Source organism: Trichechus manatus, unplaced genomic scaffold (genome assembly GCF_000243295.1).
Source record: "Trichechus manatus latirostris isolate Lorelei unplaced genomic scaffold, TriManLat1.0 scaffold00024, whole genome shotgun sequence".
Lineage (NCBI taxonomy): Eukaryota > Metazoa > Chordata > Mammalia > Sirenia > Trichechidae > Trichechus > Trichechus manatus.
This window is the reverse complement of record NW_004443960.1, coordinates 16668308-16688496: the sequence shown is the minus strand read 5'-3', so window position 1 is coordinate 16688496 and position 20189 is coordinate 16668308. Positions and strand designations below refer to the sequence as shown.

The following is a 20189-nucleotide window of genomic DNA, read 5'->3' as shown; positions in this document are numbered from 1 at the left end:
CTTTTAAAATTGCATTTGTATTTTATTTTTCGTGAAAGAGCTGATTGATGGAATTTGAACGGAGTCACCTTTGTCATGGTTTTAAGAGGATCTGAGCTCACGTTTTCCCTTTATAAGTCAGGGTGTTTTTCCTAATTAAAACGTATCCTAGTGTAAGAGCCAGTGGGATTAGCGTAAGGAGAGCTGGAAGCAGACACTGATTCTGTTACTCCCTAACGAGTCATATTAGAAAGTTGCTTAAGCTCTTAAGACTTTCTTTTCTATAAAATGAATAATGATTCTTACCCTTCCAAAGTTTGAGGATCAAATGCAGTATTCTCTTTTACAGAATTTTGTAAAGTGTGAACTTTCTTTCCAAGCGGGGGTGGTTCTGTTATAAACATGTGCCTCTTTATTTTTATAGATATGAAATGCAGTATGCTCCCCAGCCACCCCCAACAGTGTGTCAGTTCATCACCGCCACTGAAATGACCTTGCAGCGGTACGCCGCAGACATAAACAGCAGGCTTATTAGACAGGTGGAACGCTTGAAACAAGAAGCTGTCACTGTGCCAGTTTGTGAAGATCAGCTGAAAGAAATAGAACGCTGCATTAAAGTTTTCCTTCATGAGAATGGAGAGGAAGGATCTTTGAGTCTAGCAAGTGTTATTATTTCTGCCCTTTGTACCCTTACAAGGTGAGTTGGCTATCCTTGTATTGAGACCGTTTCATTGTCTTACCAACATTGGTGCTTATTGAGGTTTCATGTGTCCTATGTTTAATTCTGAGCTCTTGCCCATGTTACAGCTATTTTATTTCTTTTTGGATGTGGAGGTGTCCTCTTCCATGGATGCATTTAGCTCAGTTGGTTTCAAAGCAGGGGTCTGCTTGTTCACTGTGCACATGCTTACCTCATTTAGGCGTAACCTGATGATGGAAGGGGCAGCTTCCAGTGCTGGGGAGCAGCTGGTCGATCTGACCTCTCGCGACGGGGCCTGGTTCTTGGAAGAGCTCTGCAGTATGAGTGGAAACGTCACCTGTCTAGTTCAGTTACTGAAGCAGTGCCGCTTGGCGCCACAGGACTTGGACATCCCTAACCCTGCGGAAGCTTCTGAGGCCGTTCACTTAGCTAATGGAGTCTACACCTCACTTCAGGTGGACACTTTAAATGAGCTTAAATTTTATATTTGTTTTCAATATTGAACATTATGTTTCTCATCTCTTTAGTTCAGAAAAGTAGTTTGACCTCCCCATTTGAATGTTGCTTAAGCAGTCATTTAAAATACAGATGAGTGTGAGATTTGTAGCTGTAACTCGGTTAGGACTACAGAAGTTTCTTCTTAATTTATGGCATCACATCTCCAGATGTGTGACTTTCGGCACTTTTCATAAATTTCTTTCTGTGATAATGACACTTCACTCTCTCTGTTATCTAAATTATTGCTTATATCTAAACTCAGAAAACATCACAATATGTTTCTCACGTATTTATAGGAGTTGAACTCAAATTTCCGGCAAATCATATTTCCAGAAGCCCTCAGATGTTTAATGAAAGGAGAATACACATTAGAAAGTATGCTTCATGAACTGGACACTCTTATTGAGCAGACGACTGATGGTGTTTCCTTGCAGACTCTGGTTGAGTCTCTTCAAGCCTATTTAAGAAATGCAGCTATGGGACTGGAAGAAGAAACGCATGCTCATTACATCGATGTTGCCAGGTAAGTGAATTCTAGCTGTGTTCTGTCTCCTTGTGGAAGAGATGGGGAAGCCAGATAACAGGATTTGAGCTTATTTTACTGTAAGTTTACTTTTAATTTTTATAGCAGGTATAATTATTTATTACTGCTTACACACATTATCTTTTTTTTTTTTTTTTAAAACTTCGTTTTGAAATAAACACAGATTCGCAGGAAGTTACACAGGGAGATCCTATACACCCTTCACCCCTCTTCCTCCCGTGTTAGCATCTTACATAACTGTAGTACAATAGCAACACTGTGAAATTGGCATTGGTACGATCCATGGTGCTTACTCAGTTTTTACCACTTATGTATGCACTTGACTCTGTGTGTGTGTGTGTGTAATTCTGTGCAGTTTTATCACATATATGTTTATCGTTTAGTGCTGTAGTTACACATATAGACACAGTGGAGTGTGCTATTTTTAAAGCCAAACCTTCAGAGGCTAGGCAGTTCCTCTGGACATTCATTATACCCATAGCTAGGCCATAGGCCCCTTTGTCCCTAATGACTCAAGACCTTAAGAAGTTAGGTGCTAAATCTACGCACCTACCTTTCTCACTGGTGGCACAGTGGTTAAGAGCTTGACTGCTAATTGAAAGGTTGGTGGTTCAAACCTACCTGGCAAGTTCCATGGGAGAAAGACCTAGTGTAAAGATTACAGCCTAGATAGAAACCCTGTGGGGCAGTTCTGTTCTGTCACATGGGGTCGCTATGAGTCAACTCGATGGCACTTAACAACAGCATCTGATCCAGGCTTCCCTTACCCTCATACGTAGGAACATTTGCTTTCATTGATGCTTTGGGTGACAGACTTCATCCCTGGTTCTGTGGCAGCCTGATTGTAGCTTGTTTCAGAGAAACTTCTTTGATAAGCTCAGGGAGAATTTTATACCATCTTGTAGCTCTTTTTTCATTAGGAATTTCTCTGATAGCTTAGCTTTTTTATTCTCTTGACAACTCTTAGTGGTTCCATAGCTATTTGAAATGATTTCTCTGTGGCATGTGTATGATAAATAAAGTTAAAACTCTGGTTAACATTATTTTTACAGTTAGTAATTGTAGGAACTGAGCGGTTGTATTTTTGCTTTTTATATTAAATGTTTAGAATAGCACCTGCGTATTTAAACACTGTCTCATATTAATGATAATGTGTGGGATATATTTCTGAAGACCTCATATGCAAAATGTGCATAATTCAAAATACCAAACTGGCAGGTATTTCAGTTTACTGTCCATGGTTGTCTTACTGTGTGACAGTAGTGTGAACACACTTGACAATTTGCTAGAACCACCAGTTTTAGAATTGTGTGATTCCCGACATTTTAATATTGGGAGCTCATATTATTTCACATTCTGTGCATAAAGTGAGGCTTCAATATTTTATGTAGTGCTTTTTAAAATTGACATAATTGAAGTTTGCATAAAATGTAATCACATGAATAATTGCAAATACTGAACTGGAACCCTTGGCTTTACAATGTGATTGACATTAAATACCATTTTATAAAACACTTCTTCCTTCATGTCATTCCTAGACTTTACATGCTAGCTGTGAAAATAGCTGATCCTTTTTGTCTCCCCAAAGTGCATTACTCCTCAGGACGGGTTTTAATTCCCTTTTCTTTTCCTCTAGAATGCTGCATGCTCAATATGGTGAATTAATCCAACCAAGGAATGGTTCAGTTGATGAAACACCAAAAATGTCAGCTGGGCAGATGCTTTTGGTAGCCTTTGATGGCATGTTTGCCCAAGTTGAAACTGCTTTTGGCTTATTAGTTGAAAAGGTAAATACTCCCTTGATATGAATAATGCAAGAACAGTAAAATAGTCGTTCAGTGTGTGAAGAGTACTGAAATAAACTTTCTCTTATTTCCATAGTTAAACAAGATGGAGATCCCTATAGCTTGGCGAAAGATTGACATTATAAGGGAAGCCAGAAGTACCCAGGTCAATTTTTTTGATGATGATAATCACCGGCAGGTGCTAGAAGAGATTTTCTTTCTAAAAAGACTGCAGACAATTAAGGAGTTCTTTAGGCTCTGTGGTACTTTTTCAAAAACATTATCAGGTAATATTCCATGTTTAAACATGCTGAATTTATAGTTATATAGTACTTTGGAAGGTGGCACAGTGGAGTAGGCTTAATTTAATTGTACATTTATAAAACCTTAATTTAAGTACAGTGAAACCTGTGAGAGCCGGAACTTGGCGGGACCGTCTTGTTTTTCTGGGTCTCGCAAGTTTTGCGCCTTTGACAGGGAGCAGTCTTACCACTTTTCTATCACTTGTTTTAGTGGAAAATATTGGCGTTTTCCTTCTCTGACAGTTTTCCACCTTATACAGGTTCCAGCTTTCACAGATTTTACTGTACGTTAAATGAGCAGCATTATTACTTATTTTTGTTTTGCATGAGATACTGTAAGAAAATTTTCCTTTTTTAGGATCAAGCTCACTTGAAGATCAAAATACTGTAAATGGACCTGTACAGATTGTCAATGTGAAAACCTTGTTTAGAAACTCTTGTTTCAGTGAAGACCAAATGGCCAAACCTATCAAGGCCTTCACAGCTGACTTTGTGAGGCAGCTCCTAATTGGACTACCAAACCAAGCCCTCGGGCTCACGCTTTGCAGTTTTATCAGTGCTCTGGGAGTAGACATCATTGCGCAAGTAGAGGCAAAGGACTTTGGTGCTGAAAGCAAAGTGTCTGTGGATGATCTGTGTAAGAAAGCGGTGGAGCACAACATCCAGGTTGGGAAGTTCTCTCAGTTGGTCATGAACAGGGCAACGGTGTTAGCGAGCTCTTACGACACTGCTTGGAAGAAGCATGACCTGGTGCGAAGGCTGGAAACCAGCATTTCTTCCTGTAAGACAAGCCTGCAGCGCGTTCAGCTGCATATTGCCATGTTTCAGGTAAATGCTTTTCTTTATAATGTGTTTTTTCTCAATGTAGGAAATTTGAAAAACTGGGGGGGTTAATATGAAACAATATAAAGAAATGTTTAACATACCTGTGATTGTGGCAACCTCGAGTGAACCTGTCTTTAGCACTTTTGATGTTCTCTTTCCAGTTATTTTTTTGTTTTTTCTTTTACATGGTTTAGATCATTCTGTGTTTACAGCTTTGTGACTTTTGAATTTGTTTCCATCAAGGTTGTGAGGTTAGCATACCCATGTCATTAAGTATTCTTGTAAATACAGTTTTTAATGGTTGACTAGTTCATTGTGTGGATATGCTTCCTGTATTGTTGGACTTTTATTTAAGGTTATTTCTGAAGTGAATTTTACTTCCCTGTTACTGGAATGATGTGATGAAAGCTTTGTACATAAATCTCTCTTCATTTTGGAATTGTTTTTAGAAATCTGCTTTTGTCCTTGCTCCCTGGTGGTGCAGTGGTTAAGCACTAGGCTGCTAACTGAAAGGTCAGTGGTTCAAACACACCAGCCACTCCATGGGAGAAAGATGACAGCCTTGGAAACCCTATAGGGCAGGCAGTTCTTCCCTGTCCTTTGGGGTCACTCTGAGTTAGAATGAATTCGACAGCAGTGGGTTTGATTTGGTTATTTATGACAGTATAGGCTTTGGGGTGAGATGGATTTGGGTTCAAATCAGACTGAGGTATATGAACTTGAGGTTAATTTCCCTAAGCTCTGATTCTCTTATCTCTAGAATGGGAACAGTCCCTCTCTCAAAGGATGATGACCGTGAGGGCTAAATATGATGTCCTGTGTAAGACACTAAGCACAATAGAAATTTGTTCTTATTCAGATATAAGCTCCAGAATTGTCAGTGGCTTCAAATAAGTTCTAACACATGGAGTAATATTTGGAGAACTAAATTTCTAGGGATTGTTGTGGCAAAAAGAGTGGTTACTTTGTATCATTTATATTGAAGCTGCTGCCCCGGTGGTGGAGTGGTTAAGTGCTAGGGCTGCTAACCAAAAGGTCAGCAGTTCGAATCTACCAGCTGCTCCTTGGAAACCCTATGGGGCAGTTCTTCTCTTTGTCCTGTATGGTTGCTATGAGTCAGAATCAACTCTACGGCAATGTCGTTCCCCCCTGCCCCCGTAGTGGAATTGGTGGTTTTGGTTCAGTGCGTGGAAACAGCATTTTTCTTTCTCTTTGGACTTGTATCAGTAGCTATGTTCTTAGCTCATAAGTTTAAAAAAAAAAAATTTTAGTCACACTTCTAAAATTGTATTTATTATGTATTATTAGTTCTACTTACATAGCACATTGATTTTTTTGTGTATTTTATTACTAATAAAAAAAGTTAATACTATAAAGTTTCATTATTTTATATATTTCAGAGTTTATTTCCTTAAAAATCAACAACTTTAGGGAAAACATTGTAAAAATCCTTTCAGTTTGCTGAATCTGTTAGTTCCAGTAGTTTTCTTGTGGAGTCTTTAGGGTCAGGATTACTATTTAAATGTTGCTTATCAGTGATCCTAGAAATGTATCAGCCATTCTCTACCTCAGGAAATTTCTTACCTGGTTGTGATTCTTTTGTGGTGGTGTTTCTTCTGTTACTTTTCCCACCCACCTCCCATTGCTGTTGCTGATGGTTGTTTTTCCCCTCCCTCAGTGCTAACTCACACCTCCTCTCCTTATTTATCTAGAGAGGCTCTTTTCCTGCTAATTTTCTTTTTCTCTAAACAGTGGCAACATGAAGATCTCCTTATCAACCGACCACAAGCTATGTCAGTCACACCTCCACCTCGTTCTGCTATCCTAACCAGCATGAAAAAGAAACTCCATACTCTGAGCCAGATTGAAACTTCAATTGCAACAGTTCAGGTGTGTTTTGTTAGATCGTCCTCCCTGCGTATCTTAGTTTTAGAAATAAAGTATACTTGATTAAATGTTATTACTCCGCTCAGTATATCTACATGTCTGTCCTTGGCTTCTAAGCCAGAGGAGCATAATTCTTTTTCATGTTTGTTTTTAATTTATGTATTTTTTATTTCTTAACATTCAAGGTAAACTGGGTCTTGCAGTAGCAGTATATTTCAAACCAGGACTAGAGATACATTAAATTTTTCAGGTTATTAACAAATTTCTTAATTATTGTGCCTTTATACATCAAGGGAAGCTTTATGATTAGAAGGACTTTGAATATTTAATATGCTTTCTGAAATGTATGTAAGCAATTATATCTCGCTAATTATTATTATCTTAGAATCTCAGGCACTTCTTATCTCGATTGTGTGGATAATGGAATCCTGTGTTGTAAAAGACAGCAGAACCTTTTTCCAAACTGGTGTTATTGACTTTTACCTTTTTCCCCCCTCAGTAGTGGAATTGGTGGTTTTGGTTCAGTGCGGGGAAGCAGCATTTTTCTTTCTCTTTGGACTTGTATCGGTAGCTATGTTCTTAGCTCATAAGCTTAAAAAAAAAAAAAAATTTAGTCATACTTCTAAAATTGTGTTTATTATGTATTATTAGTTCTACTTATATAGCAGTGTTTGTCGTTTCAGCTAAATATTTGATCTTCCCATCTCCCTTTTTTTTTAAGAGAAGCTAGTCTTGATGATGATTGCATGATTTATATTGTATACCTCCTGTATCCAGTAGTAACTGACATTTTTCTGTTCTTTTAATGAATTCATATTAATGAAATATCATATATAATTATTTCTGTAATGTTTTAAACTTTTAAAATGAAACTTTTCTGGAGCTCACTTCCTTGAAGATTGAAATAACCTTTCTATACAGTGTATTAGTCAGAGAAAAGCTATATTTTCAGTTTAGGAGAATGAACTCTTACCCTTTTTGATTTTAGGGGAGAGAGAGAGAGTGTGTGTGTGTGTGAGTGTGTGAGTGAGAGAGAGACAGAGAATGAATTTCTCTGCCTGAAATGTTGACTAAATAGCAAAAAAGCTTTGTTATGATCTGGAAGGATTTTTAGCATTATTTACTTATGAACCTGTGGGAATTTGATCTTCACCTTTCATAACCAAAAGGATAGATTTTCTCTTAGTCCATATAGTGCAGTACAGCTTAGGTGTAGCAGGTTTTGTTTGGTTTTTGAAGCCCTTTTAAAAAAAAAAAAAAGAAATGAAACTTCATTCTGTAAATTCAGGGTGATAAACTGAAAGCTAGCTTTTACCTCCCCAGGCATGTTTAGGTTCAAATCTTCAAAGTGAAATCAAGATTCGTTGCAAAAGGTGACTGTTGGTTAAAGGTTTGATTTTTAAATGACATATGCACCATGCTGCTTCTGTTGATTCTCTTTCCTATAAAACGATCAACCTGTAGAAGGTGGAGTGTTGTAAACATGCACTGAGATGCTGCTGACCTTTTGTAGGAAAAACTAGCAGCACTTGAAGCAAGTATTGAGCAGCGACTCAAGTGGGCAGGTGGTGCCAATCCTGCATTGGCGCCTGTACTACAAGATTTTGAAGCAACAATAGCCGAAAGAAGAAATCTGGTCCTTAAAGAGAGCCAAAGAGCAAGTCAGGTATTGTGACTCACGTATGCCAGCTTTATATTCAGTTACAAGATAATAGAATTAATCTATAGAACTGATTTGAAGTTACCCGTGGGTTAACCAGAGAGAGCTTGAGAGTTCGTGGCACTGTGTAGTGGAGGGGGAAAGACTGATAGGCCTTGGGGAGCCTCCCTCAGGCTGAGCCCACAGATGGTTATTTCCCTAGGCCCTTATTGCCTTTCAATTAAATATTAAGGAAGTGGATTAAGCCTGTATTGAAAAAGAAACATAGTTTTAATTCCGTGTGTCTGAGGTTTAGCTTTATTTGCAACTAAGATGATCCAAAGATATGAAAAGTTATTTTGAATATATTTTCCACATGCAATAAAAATGTTTTATGGCCTTGTGCACTGCCAGAGGTTGTGGATTAACTTTCTTGTGATTGGAAAGAGAAAAAAGAAACCCAAGAAAATCTATTAGGGAAATTTTCAACCAGGTGCAAAACTGTTGTTATTAGGTGTCTGCTCCAACTCATAGTGACCTTTCGTTCCTGTGTCACCCCCTCAATTGTTGCTATGTTAGAGCCCATTGTTGCAAAACTAGCCTAGTATAATGATACCCATATACTCATCACCAAAGTTTAAGAATTATCGATTAAGTCCTGTCTTGATTTATCTATGTCCCTTATCTCAAACATTTTATTATTTTGTCTGTAAATATTTCCTTATGTACCTACCAAGGACTATTTTAAAAGATAATAATACTGTTACGTAAAAATCTTAACCACCTTTAAAAATGTGCTTATTATCGTCAAATGTCGAGTTAGTGTTTTATGATCTTTATCATAAAGTTAAGTAGTAGACTCAGAAGGGGAATGTTCTGGCAGAAATGTTTTATGAAATTGGGACCTAACACAATTGCAGCTGAATATTATAACAGTTTTATTATGGAATAAATTTTCTATGTAAAAACAGGCATGTAGAAGATATATTTACTTAATTTTTCTTAAATGCTTTTGGCCATCTCAGACCTAACAAAAGCAACAGAAATTAAAGTGTGCATTTATTTAAAGCCTTAATAAGGATTTCATCTGTTTACTAAAAGGAGTCATACATTTTCAGGACCAGTTCTGGTCCTGAATTCTGGAAGTGAGCAGGTAGTGATTGTTCGTGTCATTAATTGCAGCTTCATTCTTTGTGGAAGTGGTTCCATTCCTCTTTTGCTTCTTCACAGGTCACTTTCCTCTGCAGCAATATCATTCATTTTGAAAGTTTACGAACTAGAACTGCAGAAGCCTTAAACCTGGATGCTGCATTATTTGAACTAATCAAACGGTGTCAGCAAATGTGTTCATTTGCATCCCAGTTTAACAGCTCAGTCTCTGAGTTAGAGCTTCGCTTATTACAGAGAGTGGTGAGTCTTGAGTCCTGGTAAGAGTAAAGAGGCTCGGTGTTTAAAATGATAAAGCCAGTGTTACACCCTCAAAATCAATTTAACTAATATATTCACTCTGTTTACATGTACGTGTCATGTATGTAAAACATTGTTGTCAGAAATAGAGTCATACTTAAAATTTTGGTCATAGCCTCAAGGAACTTATACGTACACAAATAATGAAAAAGTGAAAAGGATTCTCAGAGCTACAGAGAGGAAGGGAAAGACAGTGTATAGCATGTGATTCATATGCACTGAAAATAGGGTAGTAGTGGGAGATGAATGCTGGAAAGGTGAGTTAAGTCCAGAAATATCAAGCTGATAAGCTTGGAGTTTATATAGTGTGGGAATGCTTTAGGCTGTATATTGGGAAGCTCTGGTTTCTTTTCTCTTTGTTTTGCTTGGTACATTTGGTTTATTTTATTTCTAATAACATTGCAGAGATACCAGTGTTCATATATCTGGTTTCATTTTAAAGAATGGTTTAGAGTGAGTTTAGGCACCTGGATGTGGGTTGTCTTTGCCCTTCCGGATATATTTCTCAGGTCTTAAGCTTTAAGCGTTTATAGTTCAAATGATTATGCAGAAAAGTTAGAAATCTTAGTCTGTATTTTATAGATTGTTGAAATTAAGTACTGTTTTGTAGGGTAATTGATACATGACTGTCAGCAGCTGAGGTTGTCTTTATGCCAGCTTGAGTTGCTAATATCTTTTGATGATGATGATGATGGGAATCAGATTATTCCAGCTGATACTTAAAATCAAACGAATGATTGTTCTATTTAGGACACCAGTCTTGAACATCCTATTGGCAGCTCTGAATGGCTTTTGTCTGCACATAAACAATTGACCCAGGATATGTCTACTCAGAGGGCAATTCAGACAGAGAAAGAACAACAGATAGAAACAGTCTGTGAAACAATTCAGAATCTGGTTGATAATATAAAGACTGTGCTCACTGGTCATAACCGACAGCTTGGAGATGTCAAACATCTCCTGAAAGCAATGGCTAAGGTAAGACCAATACCATCAACACACTCACTTTACTCCTCCCTTTTTATAAAATTACAAGTAGTTTTACTTATGAAAAAATAATGACATTTTGTAAACAGAGACTGTCCCAAGTCACATCTTCCAATTCGTTTGTAACCAAGTTAATTTGTCTTTTTATCAACCATATTTTTAGGCAGGGTATTATTCTGATTTTATACACACAAGAACTGAGGCTTAAAGAAATTAATCGACTCACCCAAGGTCACATAACTTGTATCAGAGTGTTGAGACTTGAGCCTAGTCTCAGAAGGCTTAGCTCACCAGTTGCTCTTCCTCATGCCTATCCTTAACCTCATACCTATATACTTTTTCCTCCAAAATGAGTGAAATATTGTCTGTTCTTTCTCAAGTATCTTACGTGATCTAAATAGTAAGGAAACTGAGCCCCCAGAAAAGCTAAATTACTTCATGGTCACAAAACTGTAAATAATAGAATTTTAGGATTTATTTTTATTTGAAGTTTTTATTTCGTACTGGAAACAAGATTCTCGTGGAAAAGGAGTTGAACTGTAATAACCAGATTAAATACGTTAACTGAAATTCGAAAAATTTATTACTTCTTAATCAGACTCTTAAAAGTAATTGCTGAAACAAAAACTTTTTTTTTCATTTTTATTGTTGTAATTAAATGAAGTTTACATTTCAAGTTTGTCTCCCATACAAATTTTTTTTTTTTGAGAGTTTTGTTCTTTCTTTCTTTTTTTTTAACTTTATTTATTTATTTATTTATTATTGTACTTCAGGTGAAGGCTTACAGAACAAATAGTTTCTCATGAAACAGAAGTACACATGTTGTTTTATGACACAAAATTTTTTTTACATGCATTGTTATGAGACCCTAATTGCTCACCCCATTCTGCGACAGCATACTCCTCCTTTCTGCCCCTGATTCCCCGTGACCATTCAGCCAGCTCCTAACTCTCTGCCTTCCCATCTCACTTCTGGACAGAAGCTGCCCTTTTGGTGTCTTGTATCTACTTGACTAAGAGGCGCACTCTTCATGAGTATCACTTTATGTCCCATAGTCCAGTCCAATCCCTGTCTGAAGAGTTGGCCTTGGAAATTGTTTTAGTTCTGGGATGATAGAGAGTCCAGGGGCCATGCTTTCCGGGGTTCCTCCAGTCTCAGTCAGACCATTAAGTCTGGTCTTCTTACTAGAATTTGAGTTCTGCACCCTATCCTGCTGCTGCTCCATCAGGGACCCTCTGTTGTGTTCCCTGTCAGGATGTTCATTGGTGGTAGCCAGGCACCATCTAGTTCTTCTGGTCTCAGGCTGGTGAAGTCTCTGGTTTATGTGGTCCATTCTGTCTCTTGGGCTAATACTTTTCCTTGTGTTGAAACAAAAACCTTTTTCATTTGTTAATATATTGATTCTAGGATGAAGAAGCAGCTCTGGCAGATGGTGAAGATGTTCCCTATGAGGATAGTGTTCGGCAGTTCTTGGGTGAATATAAATCATGGCAAGATAGCATTCAGACGGTGCTGTTTACATTAGTCCAGGCCATGGGTCAGGTTCGAAGTCAAGAACATGTTGAAATGCTCCAGGAAATAACTCCCACCTTGAAAGAACTGAAAACACAAAGTCAGAGGTAAGAATACTATCCTGGCTCAAATTTAAATGTAAGTAAAATGTCTATTATAGTAAGTTTTATCTCTAGATTTAATTTTTTTCAGTTTTTGCTTATAAGAAGCTATCTGGTAACACATTTGCTAAATAAGCCATTTCATTTTGTATTTCAGTATCTATAATAATTTAGTGAGTTTTGCATCACCCTTAGTCACCGATGCAACAAACGAATGTTCAAGTCCAACGTCATCTGCTACTTATCAGCCATCCTTTGCTGCAGGTAGGACTTCCCTACTTCAGGAAGATCTGAGTCTTGGATCTATTAATAAATCCACGTATAGATGCTAGATGTTTCATTGTCCTCTAAATTATCTGATACGTTTATAGTCATCACCTTTTTAAGGGGTTTTCCTAAGCCCTGTCATATCTCAAACTGAACCAATTTTGTCTTAACTTCAGAAATACTCAAATGAGAGAGTAAAAATACTTTATATTCAAATATTCTTTAAAAAATGATTTTATGGTTATAAAATACATGCTGGTTAGAGAGATTTAGAAAAATACATGACAGAAAAGAAAAATCTGTAGTCCTATTCCAAGTAGAGGTAAAGCTCCTGTATATTTGTGTGTTTGTTAACTTCTCTGCATGTGTATATGCACACACACACACACACAAATTGGAATCATTCTGTGAATGCAGTTTTTATTGATTTTTCTCGGTATTGATAATTTCTTAGTCTTTAAGTCATCTTTTAAAAAATGACTCAATGGCCAAATTTAATATGCCATTCTATGACTATACTATATTAATGTTCCATTGTTGGAGAGTTAAGCTGTTTATAGTTTTTTGATATCACAACAAGCTAGTGAACATGTCTGTTTGGGCTGTTTAGGGGGACTATTACTGTGTCAAGGGATAAGGACTTGAAGGTTGTAAAATCAAGTTTATTTTCAAGGCTGTACATTGTAGTTGATTTGTTTTGGGATATTTATCTCCACCACCTCTCCTCTTTTCCCTTTGCCCCCTCCATCTTCTGTATGCTTGTAAATTGAGCTGCCAACTCTCTCTGTAGCAGTCCGGAGCAACACTGGCCAGAAGACTCAGCCTGATGTCATGTCACAGAATGCGAAAAAGCTGATTCAGAAAAATCTTGCTACATCAGCAGATACCCCACCAAGTGCTGTTCCAGGAACTGGCAAGAGTGTTGCTTGTAGTCCTAAAAAGGCTGTCAGAGATCCTAAAACTGGGAAAGGTAATTAGTTTAAAAAAGGATGCCTTACGTTTTAATCAGGATGGCAGTTTGACTTAGAGATGTTTTCATTGCTTCATAGCTGTGCAAGAGAGAAACTCGTATGCAGTGAGCGTGTGGAAGAGAGTGAAAGCCAAGCTGGAGGGCCGAGATGTTGATCCAAATAGGAGAATGTCAGTTGCTGAACAGGTGACTGTTTTGTAAACTTGAGTTATACATTTTAATGCTGCCCAAAAAGTATAGGTTTAAAGATCTTCCTCATGCATTTCCTTGGTGGTTCATCAGAAAACACGGAACTTAAATCTACAGTTAGGATTCAGAAGAATTGGGGTAACACAGCTGTTGTTGTCAAATATTCTCCAGTACACCCTGTCCCTTCCCTGTTGGCACTTACCTTTCCCCTCAACCCTGTTGTTATGACCTGACCCTCCTTCCTCCGCCAAACTACAGTTAATTTGCAATTTAAAGAGGACAACCTGAAGGTTTTAAATGAAATGAGGTTGACACTTCAGGTGTAGGGATGGTATCTGTACATGGTCCTTAGATATCACTGAACGTTTATCTGAAGTCATTACCTTTAATATTTTCTCAGTGTTATTAAAATTGTATATATAAATTTGAAAATGACTCCTTTCCCCTATGTTTTATTTTGAAGAATTTAAAACCTACAGAAAAGTAGTAGTAATGCCCATATGCTTTTCAGGTAGGTTTACCCATTGTTAACATTTTCCCAGATTTACTTTATTTTTTTCTGTGTGTGTATATACATGTACAGTAGTTTTTTTGTAAACCACTTCAGAGTTAGTTGCAGATATCATAACAGTTCATGATTAAATATTTCAGTGTGTATCTTCTAAAACATGTGTCTCCTTAAGAACAAGGGGACATTGAAATACATAGTCAATCATATAATCATCAACTCAGGAAATTTAACACTGATGCAGTACTGTTATCTGATATATAGTCCATTATCAGAGATCACATTTCCCCAATTATTCCAAAATGCCCATTATTGCTTAACTTCCCTCTCCGAGCACCCCACAACCCCTAAACACAACATTTAGTCGAGGATCATCATGCATTTCATTTACTTGTCCTGCTTCTTTACTCACCATTTATATCTAGAACAGTTCCAGGCCTTTTCCCTTTTTCTTTCATGACACTGCCACTTGATGAGTTCAGGCCAGCTGGCTTGCAGAGCGTGTCTCGGTTCATATTTGTCTTATATTTTCCTCATGATTAGACTCAGATTCAAATTTTTGGCAGGAATACTGCATTAGTGATGTAACTTTCTTGGTGTTTTAGGTCAAGGGTACATGATGTCAGTTTGTACCATCTTTGATGATATCCTATTTTTCAGTGGCTTGGCATCCACAATTCCACCTTACTATCAGCGAAGAAAGGTTTTTTCTTCTCAACACTGTTCCACTGTTATATAGGACCTGGCTTAAACTCTTTTTGGGCAAGAATCACTCTTTAGAAACAGTTTGTCTAAAACCATGGATGATATTTAGAATCAGGGGTATCTTCAGAAATTTTCTGGTATGTTAATGGGCTTTCTGCTTTTCGTATCTTTGACGGTACGTCTTAGTTCAGTTTAAAGGAATAGATGGCTTGACTATTGTGCTTTTTATTCTGATAATTATTAAATTTTCTCTGAAAGAAAGTTAAGGGGCTCCCAGGGCCAGGGTAAGTATAGAGGCCTTTGCACATAACTTTTAGTATCGATTCTAACTCAGCAGACAGGTATTGAGCGTTTACCATAATTGGGCCCTGGTGGATGCTCTGGAGATAGAGAAGATTATATCTCTTACTGTAAAGTAAAATTTAGCCGAGCCAGAGTCAGTGGACATTTGTTAGCACCCACGGTGTCCTGGAACCTGTGCTAGGCACTTGTTTATACAGCATCTAAGCTTTTACCCAGTAACTTCACGTTTAACCCTGAGAGCACCTGTCAGGTCAGTGGGACCCTCTTCGTCTAAGGAATTGTGAGGCTCAAAGGGGCTGGGACTTTCCTGAGACACACACATCGCATAAGCAGTAGAGTTATGAGGGAAGGCCAGCTTACTCAACTTCGGTTTTCATCTTAGCACTACACATCCTTTGGATAATTAATAATGAATTAGTGATTAGAAAAGCAGTCTTAAACAATTCATATAACTCACATGTGAACTGTGCCCTTTCAAGTTTTAAATGACTTTTAATACCATCCTGCCTATTTTTACAGGTTGACTATGTCATTAAGGAAGCAACTAATCTAGATAACTTGGCTCAGCTGTATGAAGGTTGGACAGCCTGGGTATGAATGGGAAGACAGTAGATGAGTCTGGTTAAGCGAGGTCAGACATCCACCAGAATCAACTCAGCCTCAGGCATCCAAAGCCATACCACAGTCGGTGGTGATGCAACTGGGGGCTTACTCTGAGGAAACCTAGGAAATCTCGGTGCACTAGGAAGTGAATCCTGCAGGACAGCTGCACTCAGGGATACGCCCAACACCATGGCCTGCAACCCCAGGGTCAAGGGTGAAAGAAAGAAAGCTCACCGCCTGAACACGGAGATTGTCTTTCTGCCACAGAACAGCTGCAAACGTGTCAGGAGGTTAGCTGCAGAAAGAAGGATGCCGCGGAGCACAGAGTGATTTGGAACCTCATTCCACCTGACCCTGTGTGTACAATCCAGGAAAAAATAAACCCCGCTCAGAAACAGAGAAAACTGGGGCCGCGAAGAAATCACAGCCAAGGAAGATTTGATGCATTCAGATTCTCGAGTTACACTTGCTGCTCAGCAACAGTACTGGTTGGGTTGACCAGTAAGTACAAAAAGGCTACGCGACATGAATTTCAGAAATGGACTGAAAATGGAGAGCTGTGTAACAGATACACTACATTGGAAGAACTTACTTCTGAAATGAAGGGAAAAAAACCATCCTGTCATCCCCGCTCCTCCCCCTCCCCACCCGTTCCCCTTTTACCTAATGTAGTAGATTAGCCATCTTTCAAATACACTTTTATTTCAATCCTTATATTTTATATACTTCCGTCTCGATGCTGTTAACAACTTGTATTCGGAGTGATAAACGGAAATGTCTCCACAACCACTGAGTACATGGAAAATTCAAGGATTGTTTAAAGGTCTGATGATCACACACAAAATTCTGGTTATTTAAGCCATTTCTGTGATTCTATCATGTACAGTTTCCCAGAATTGTCACTGTGCATTCAAAAGCAATGAATCTAACAGACATTTGATTTAATGTACACTCCCCTTTACTTATAGTGTACATTTTTTGGGGTCATTCAAATTTTCCCTCTTCTGTGATTGCTGTAGTTTTTTTTCATAGAAAGTAGCTAATCTAATGTAATCTTTTACCTTTTTAAAAACCAGGATAGAGTATCTATTAGAGTTTTACGTTGTTGATGACAGATTAACAATAAAAGTGATGTTCTGGTGGAGGTAGAGTGAAATGTTTTTTTAATCCAGTTTTCTCATTTGCTACTTTTAATTTACAAGGTGTAAATTAAAAGTGCTTTAGTTTACCTGGCATTTTAGGATATGCACATGAAACATCAGCCAAAGTGAGAACCACCAATATCTTACATTAAGTTCAATTATTAGTCTGTGAAGTACTTCACCTTTTGCACAATTTTAATAGTTTGCTGTTTAGTAATACATTATAGTGAATTCATGATCAAGGTTCCTTAAATTTAGCATTGCAGTTCAGTACTGGACTGGCAGTGTAAGCTAAATTGTTGATCCAAAATGAAAATCCAGGTTTGAACAGGATTCTTGAAATGACGAATTAACTCAAAGTAAAACAGATTCCTGCATTTTAGAGATCAGGTCAGTGGCGATTTTCTAGTGGCCAGGCTTCACAGACAAACTTGAAAAGTATTAAGGAAAAATTCCATGTAGCTCTGGGCCTTTTTTGTATTCTGATTGCCACATTTACCTATAATCTTTAAATACCCATGAGAAAATGCATTTCAGTATCAGTGCTTTCTTAATACTTTAACAGGTATTGCAAGAAAGGTAGTATTTTTTTTAATATCCTGTGTTATAGCAAGTTAAGGAACCTGTCACATCAAATTTTATTTTCTTCATTTTGAACCTTCTTTTCACAAACAAAACAACCTAGCTGGAAGAACAGTGCCATGTTGTATTTCACACGCTGCTTTATTTCCCGGAGGCGTAGGAGCTTTTGCATACATCACTGGATTACCTCTGCTCTCTGGAGATGGAAGTCTTCTCAGTAACATTCTTTATTGTCACAAGGGAAACCTTTTATCGCAGTGAAACAACCGGTTCACGCTAATTTGTCCTAATAGGTAGTATTCAGACATTGCTTCCTTTTTGGCAAAGAAAATAAATGAAATAGGTGAATTTTATTGCCTGTGAGTGTCAGGCTTCAGAGGCAGGTGCCTGGCACCTTATCCAAGCAAAAACAAAACTGCTTTATTTCGACAACATGTGCCTCTGGCAAATTATGCATCACTTTTATTTTAAAATGGTCCCTCAGAGAATAGTGTGGCCTGTATAGTATGTGTTTAGTTGTGAGGCAGATAGGAGTAAGTGGTGACTTCAAAGCCTGTTATTTACTGCACTCTGGACAAGCAGACCCTAGTCTGTACAGCTTGGTTTCCTCTGGGATGTCATTCTGCAAGTAGCCTTGCCAGTTGGGACTGTTGTGAGAGAACTCAACAGTTAGGGATTTAACCAGAGGTAAAAGGTCCTGGCGATACCTTAGATGGAGAAGACAGGGCTATATTTTGGGGATTATTTTGTAAAGTAATCTAGTTAGAGTGCAGTAGTTAAGAAGTCATGAATTTTTGATGACACACAAAATACCTGTGAAAAACCAGGGATCTTTTCTCTCTTTCTCGCGTGTTCCCTCTATCTCCCCCTCTCCCCTGTTCTCCCTCCCTCTCTTTCTAAGATTCAGGGGTACAGAATAACCTGCAACCTCTTCTGCTGAAAGTACCCTTGGAAATGGAAGTTTATCTCCAGTGTTTGTTGTCTTTAATTTGCTAGACTTGCCTAATTTTTAAAAATTGATTTTTCTCTACAAAGCTCTGGCGGTGTAGCAGTTTATGGAGCTGTCTGTAGTTCTCTTTACTCTTTTTCTTTGGTGTCTTGCTGTGTCTGGTCAACAGTTCTTAGTTTGCTAGATGATAATATGAAGCTGCTTTTGTGTCTGAGTACTTGTGGTGAGTTGTTTTAGTATGTGGGATTTCTGTGTGACAACTGATAATCCAGCTCTTGATCTGCTTCCTTAAATTGCTTTCTTAGAGCCCAAACCCCAGGTTCAGGGCCAGAGTTTGTAATACAAAGAAACACTTCCATCACTTCTGCCCTTAACATTTGCCTCTGTTACTTAAGGAGTAGTTTTCTTAATCGTCCATTGTATGGTGTTATCTGCATTGTTTTTTTGTTTTTTAATTGTGGTTGTTCTGATGTGTGAAATTTAAGGAAAGAGCCATTAAAAAATGCCGAGCAGGGCAATGCAAGTACAGCCAAATATTAGAGTTGATGTGCAATCTTAGGTCCTATTTAATCTGGGGTATTATAGGCAGTACTTTAAATGGAAAAGTCTTCCTGGCCTATTTTCCTCCACATTTTTGTAATTACTCTGGGGGCTTAACTTGTTTTGTCAGTGCTAAAATCAAAGGAGCTGGTTCTTTTTCTTTTCTCCCAATTTTTTTCATATTAAACAAAGCACCCATAATTAGCCTATAGATTCTATTCACATACATCAAAAATCAGTGAATGTTTTACTGTTAGCACATTTAAGTACCTTTGTTTTACATAAAATTACATGAGGATAAAAACCAATGTCCCTCCATTTTATTATCTTGTTGGGCTTTTAAAATGCCAGTAATTTAGAACTAGGACATCCCCCCCACTTAAATCAAGGAGGTAGAATGTATTGTTAACGTAAGGGTCACCTAAAGAAGATAAATTTTGTTTTCAGTATTTCGGTTGTATTTAGGAAGGTTCCTCCTATGGGGAAAATCTAGCTAGTATCACAGCATTTCCCAAACCTTGGGGAGGGGAAATTCATGGCATTAGGAAACTCTGAGGGTCTGTTCAGTTTTCCTGGCTTTTTTTTTTGGCCTGGGTAGCAGTGTCACCATTCCTTATTACAAAAGGGCAAATTGACTCTAATTGAGAGAAGCTTTTTGGCTCAAGGGTTAGTCGTACATGAACCACTTAAGAGTCTCTTGCTTTCCACGGGATCTGCTGAACTTACTAGGGAAAAGCTGTTGTGCTAATTAACATACAAGGGTCATAAAATAGCTCGGATTTTTTTTTTTTTAAAGATGGTAAACTTAAGGAATTGTTGTTCTGAAATGCAGAATTATAGAGTGTTTTTCTTTTAAAACAAGCTGATTACATATAGTGTTTTGGTGTTTTTTTTTCTGGCAGAGTTTCAGCTCCTATTTAAAGTTCTTGTGTCAGTTATTTTTCTGGTTTAAATTTCCCTTGTATTTCCACCTGTAATGTCAGTGGCAATGACATCATATTTCACTTGTTAATTTAGTTTTTACCCGTATTATAAGAGCAAATTGAGTTGAACTGAATCTTCCTTGTCCAGGTAACATTGTGGCTTCTCTGTACAAAAGGTTGTAATGCCTTCTGATGGGTATAATTTTGTGATTGTATTTAAGATTAAAAGTTGAATAAATCACACCAGCTTCCTGAAAATGTTCATAATGCATCTTTTGGAAAA

At 37.7% G+C, this 20189-nt stretch overlaps 1 protein-coding gene across 6 annotated transcripts in view; it reads left to right on the top strand.

Annotated features, from left to right (window-relative positions):
* SMG1 (SMG1 nonsense mediated mRNA decay associated PI3K related kinase) overlaps nucleotides 1-20164 on the top strand; it is a 93166-nt gene extending 73002 nt beyond the window's left edge. For 5 of the 6 annotated variants that reach the window (XM_004373293.2, XM_023728502.1, XM_023728503.1 and 2 more), the window contains 15 exons: nucleotides 404-676; nucleotides 900-1134; nucleotides 1474-1700; nucleotides 3358-3508; nucleotides 3603-3792; nucleotides 4166-4635; nucleotides 6385-6522; nucleotides 8033-8185; nucleotides 9389-9568; nucleotides 10376-10603; nucleotides 12020-12231; nucleotides 12383-12489; nucleotides 13283-13462; nucleotides 13542-13648; nucleotides 15687-20164. In XM_004373293.2, coding sequence (XP_004373350.1) covers nucleotides 404-676; nucleotides 900-1134; nucleotides 1474-1700; nucleotides 3358-3508; nucleotides 3603-3792; nucleotides 4166-4635; nucleotides 6385-6522; nucleotides 8033-8185; nucleotides 9389-9568; nucleotides 10376-10603; nucleotides 12020-12231; nucleotides 12383-12489; nucleotides 13283-13462; nucleotides 13542-13648; nucleotides 15687-15764 — 2929 coding nt within the window. In that variant the 3' untranslated portion in view covers nucleotides 15765-20164. The remainder of the gene's footprint in view (nucleotides 1-403; nucleotides 677-899; nucleotides 1135-1473; nucleotides 1701-3357; nucleotides 3509-3602; nucleotides 3793-4165; nucleotides 4636-6384; nucleotides 6523-8032; nucleotides 8186-9388; nucleotides 9569-10375; nucleotides 10604-12019; nucleotides 12232-12382; nucleotides 12490-13282; nucleotides 13463-13541; nucleotides 13649-15686) is intronic. The other variant, XM_023728504.1, reaches the window with a different exon arrangement.
* The last annotated feature ends 25 nt before the right edge of the window (nucleotides 20165-20189 follow it).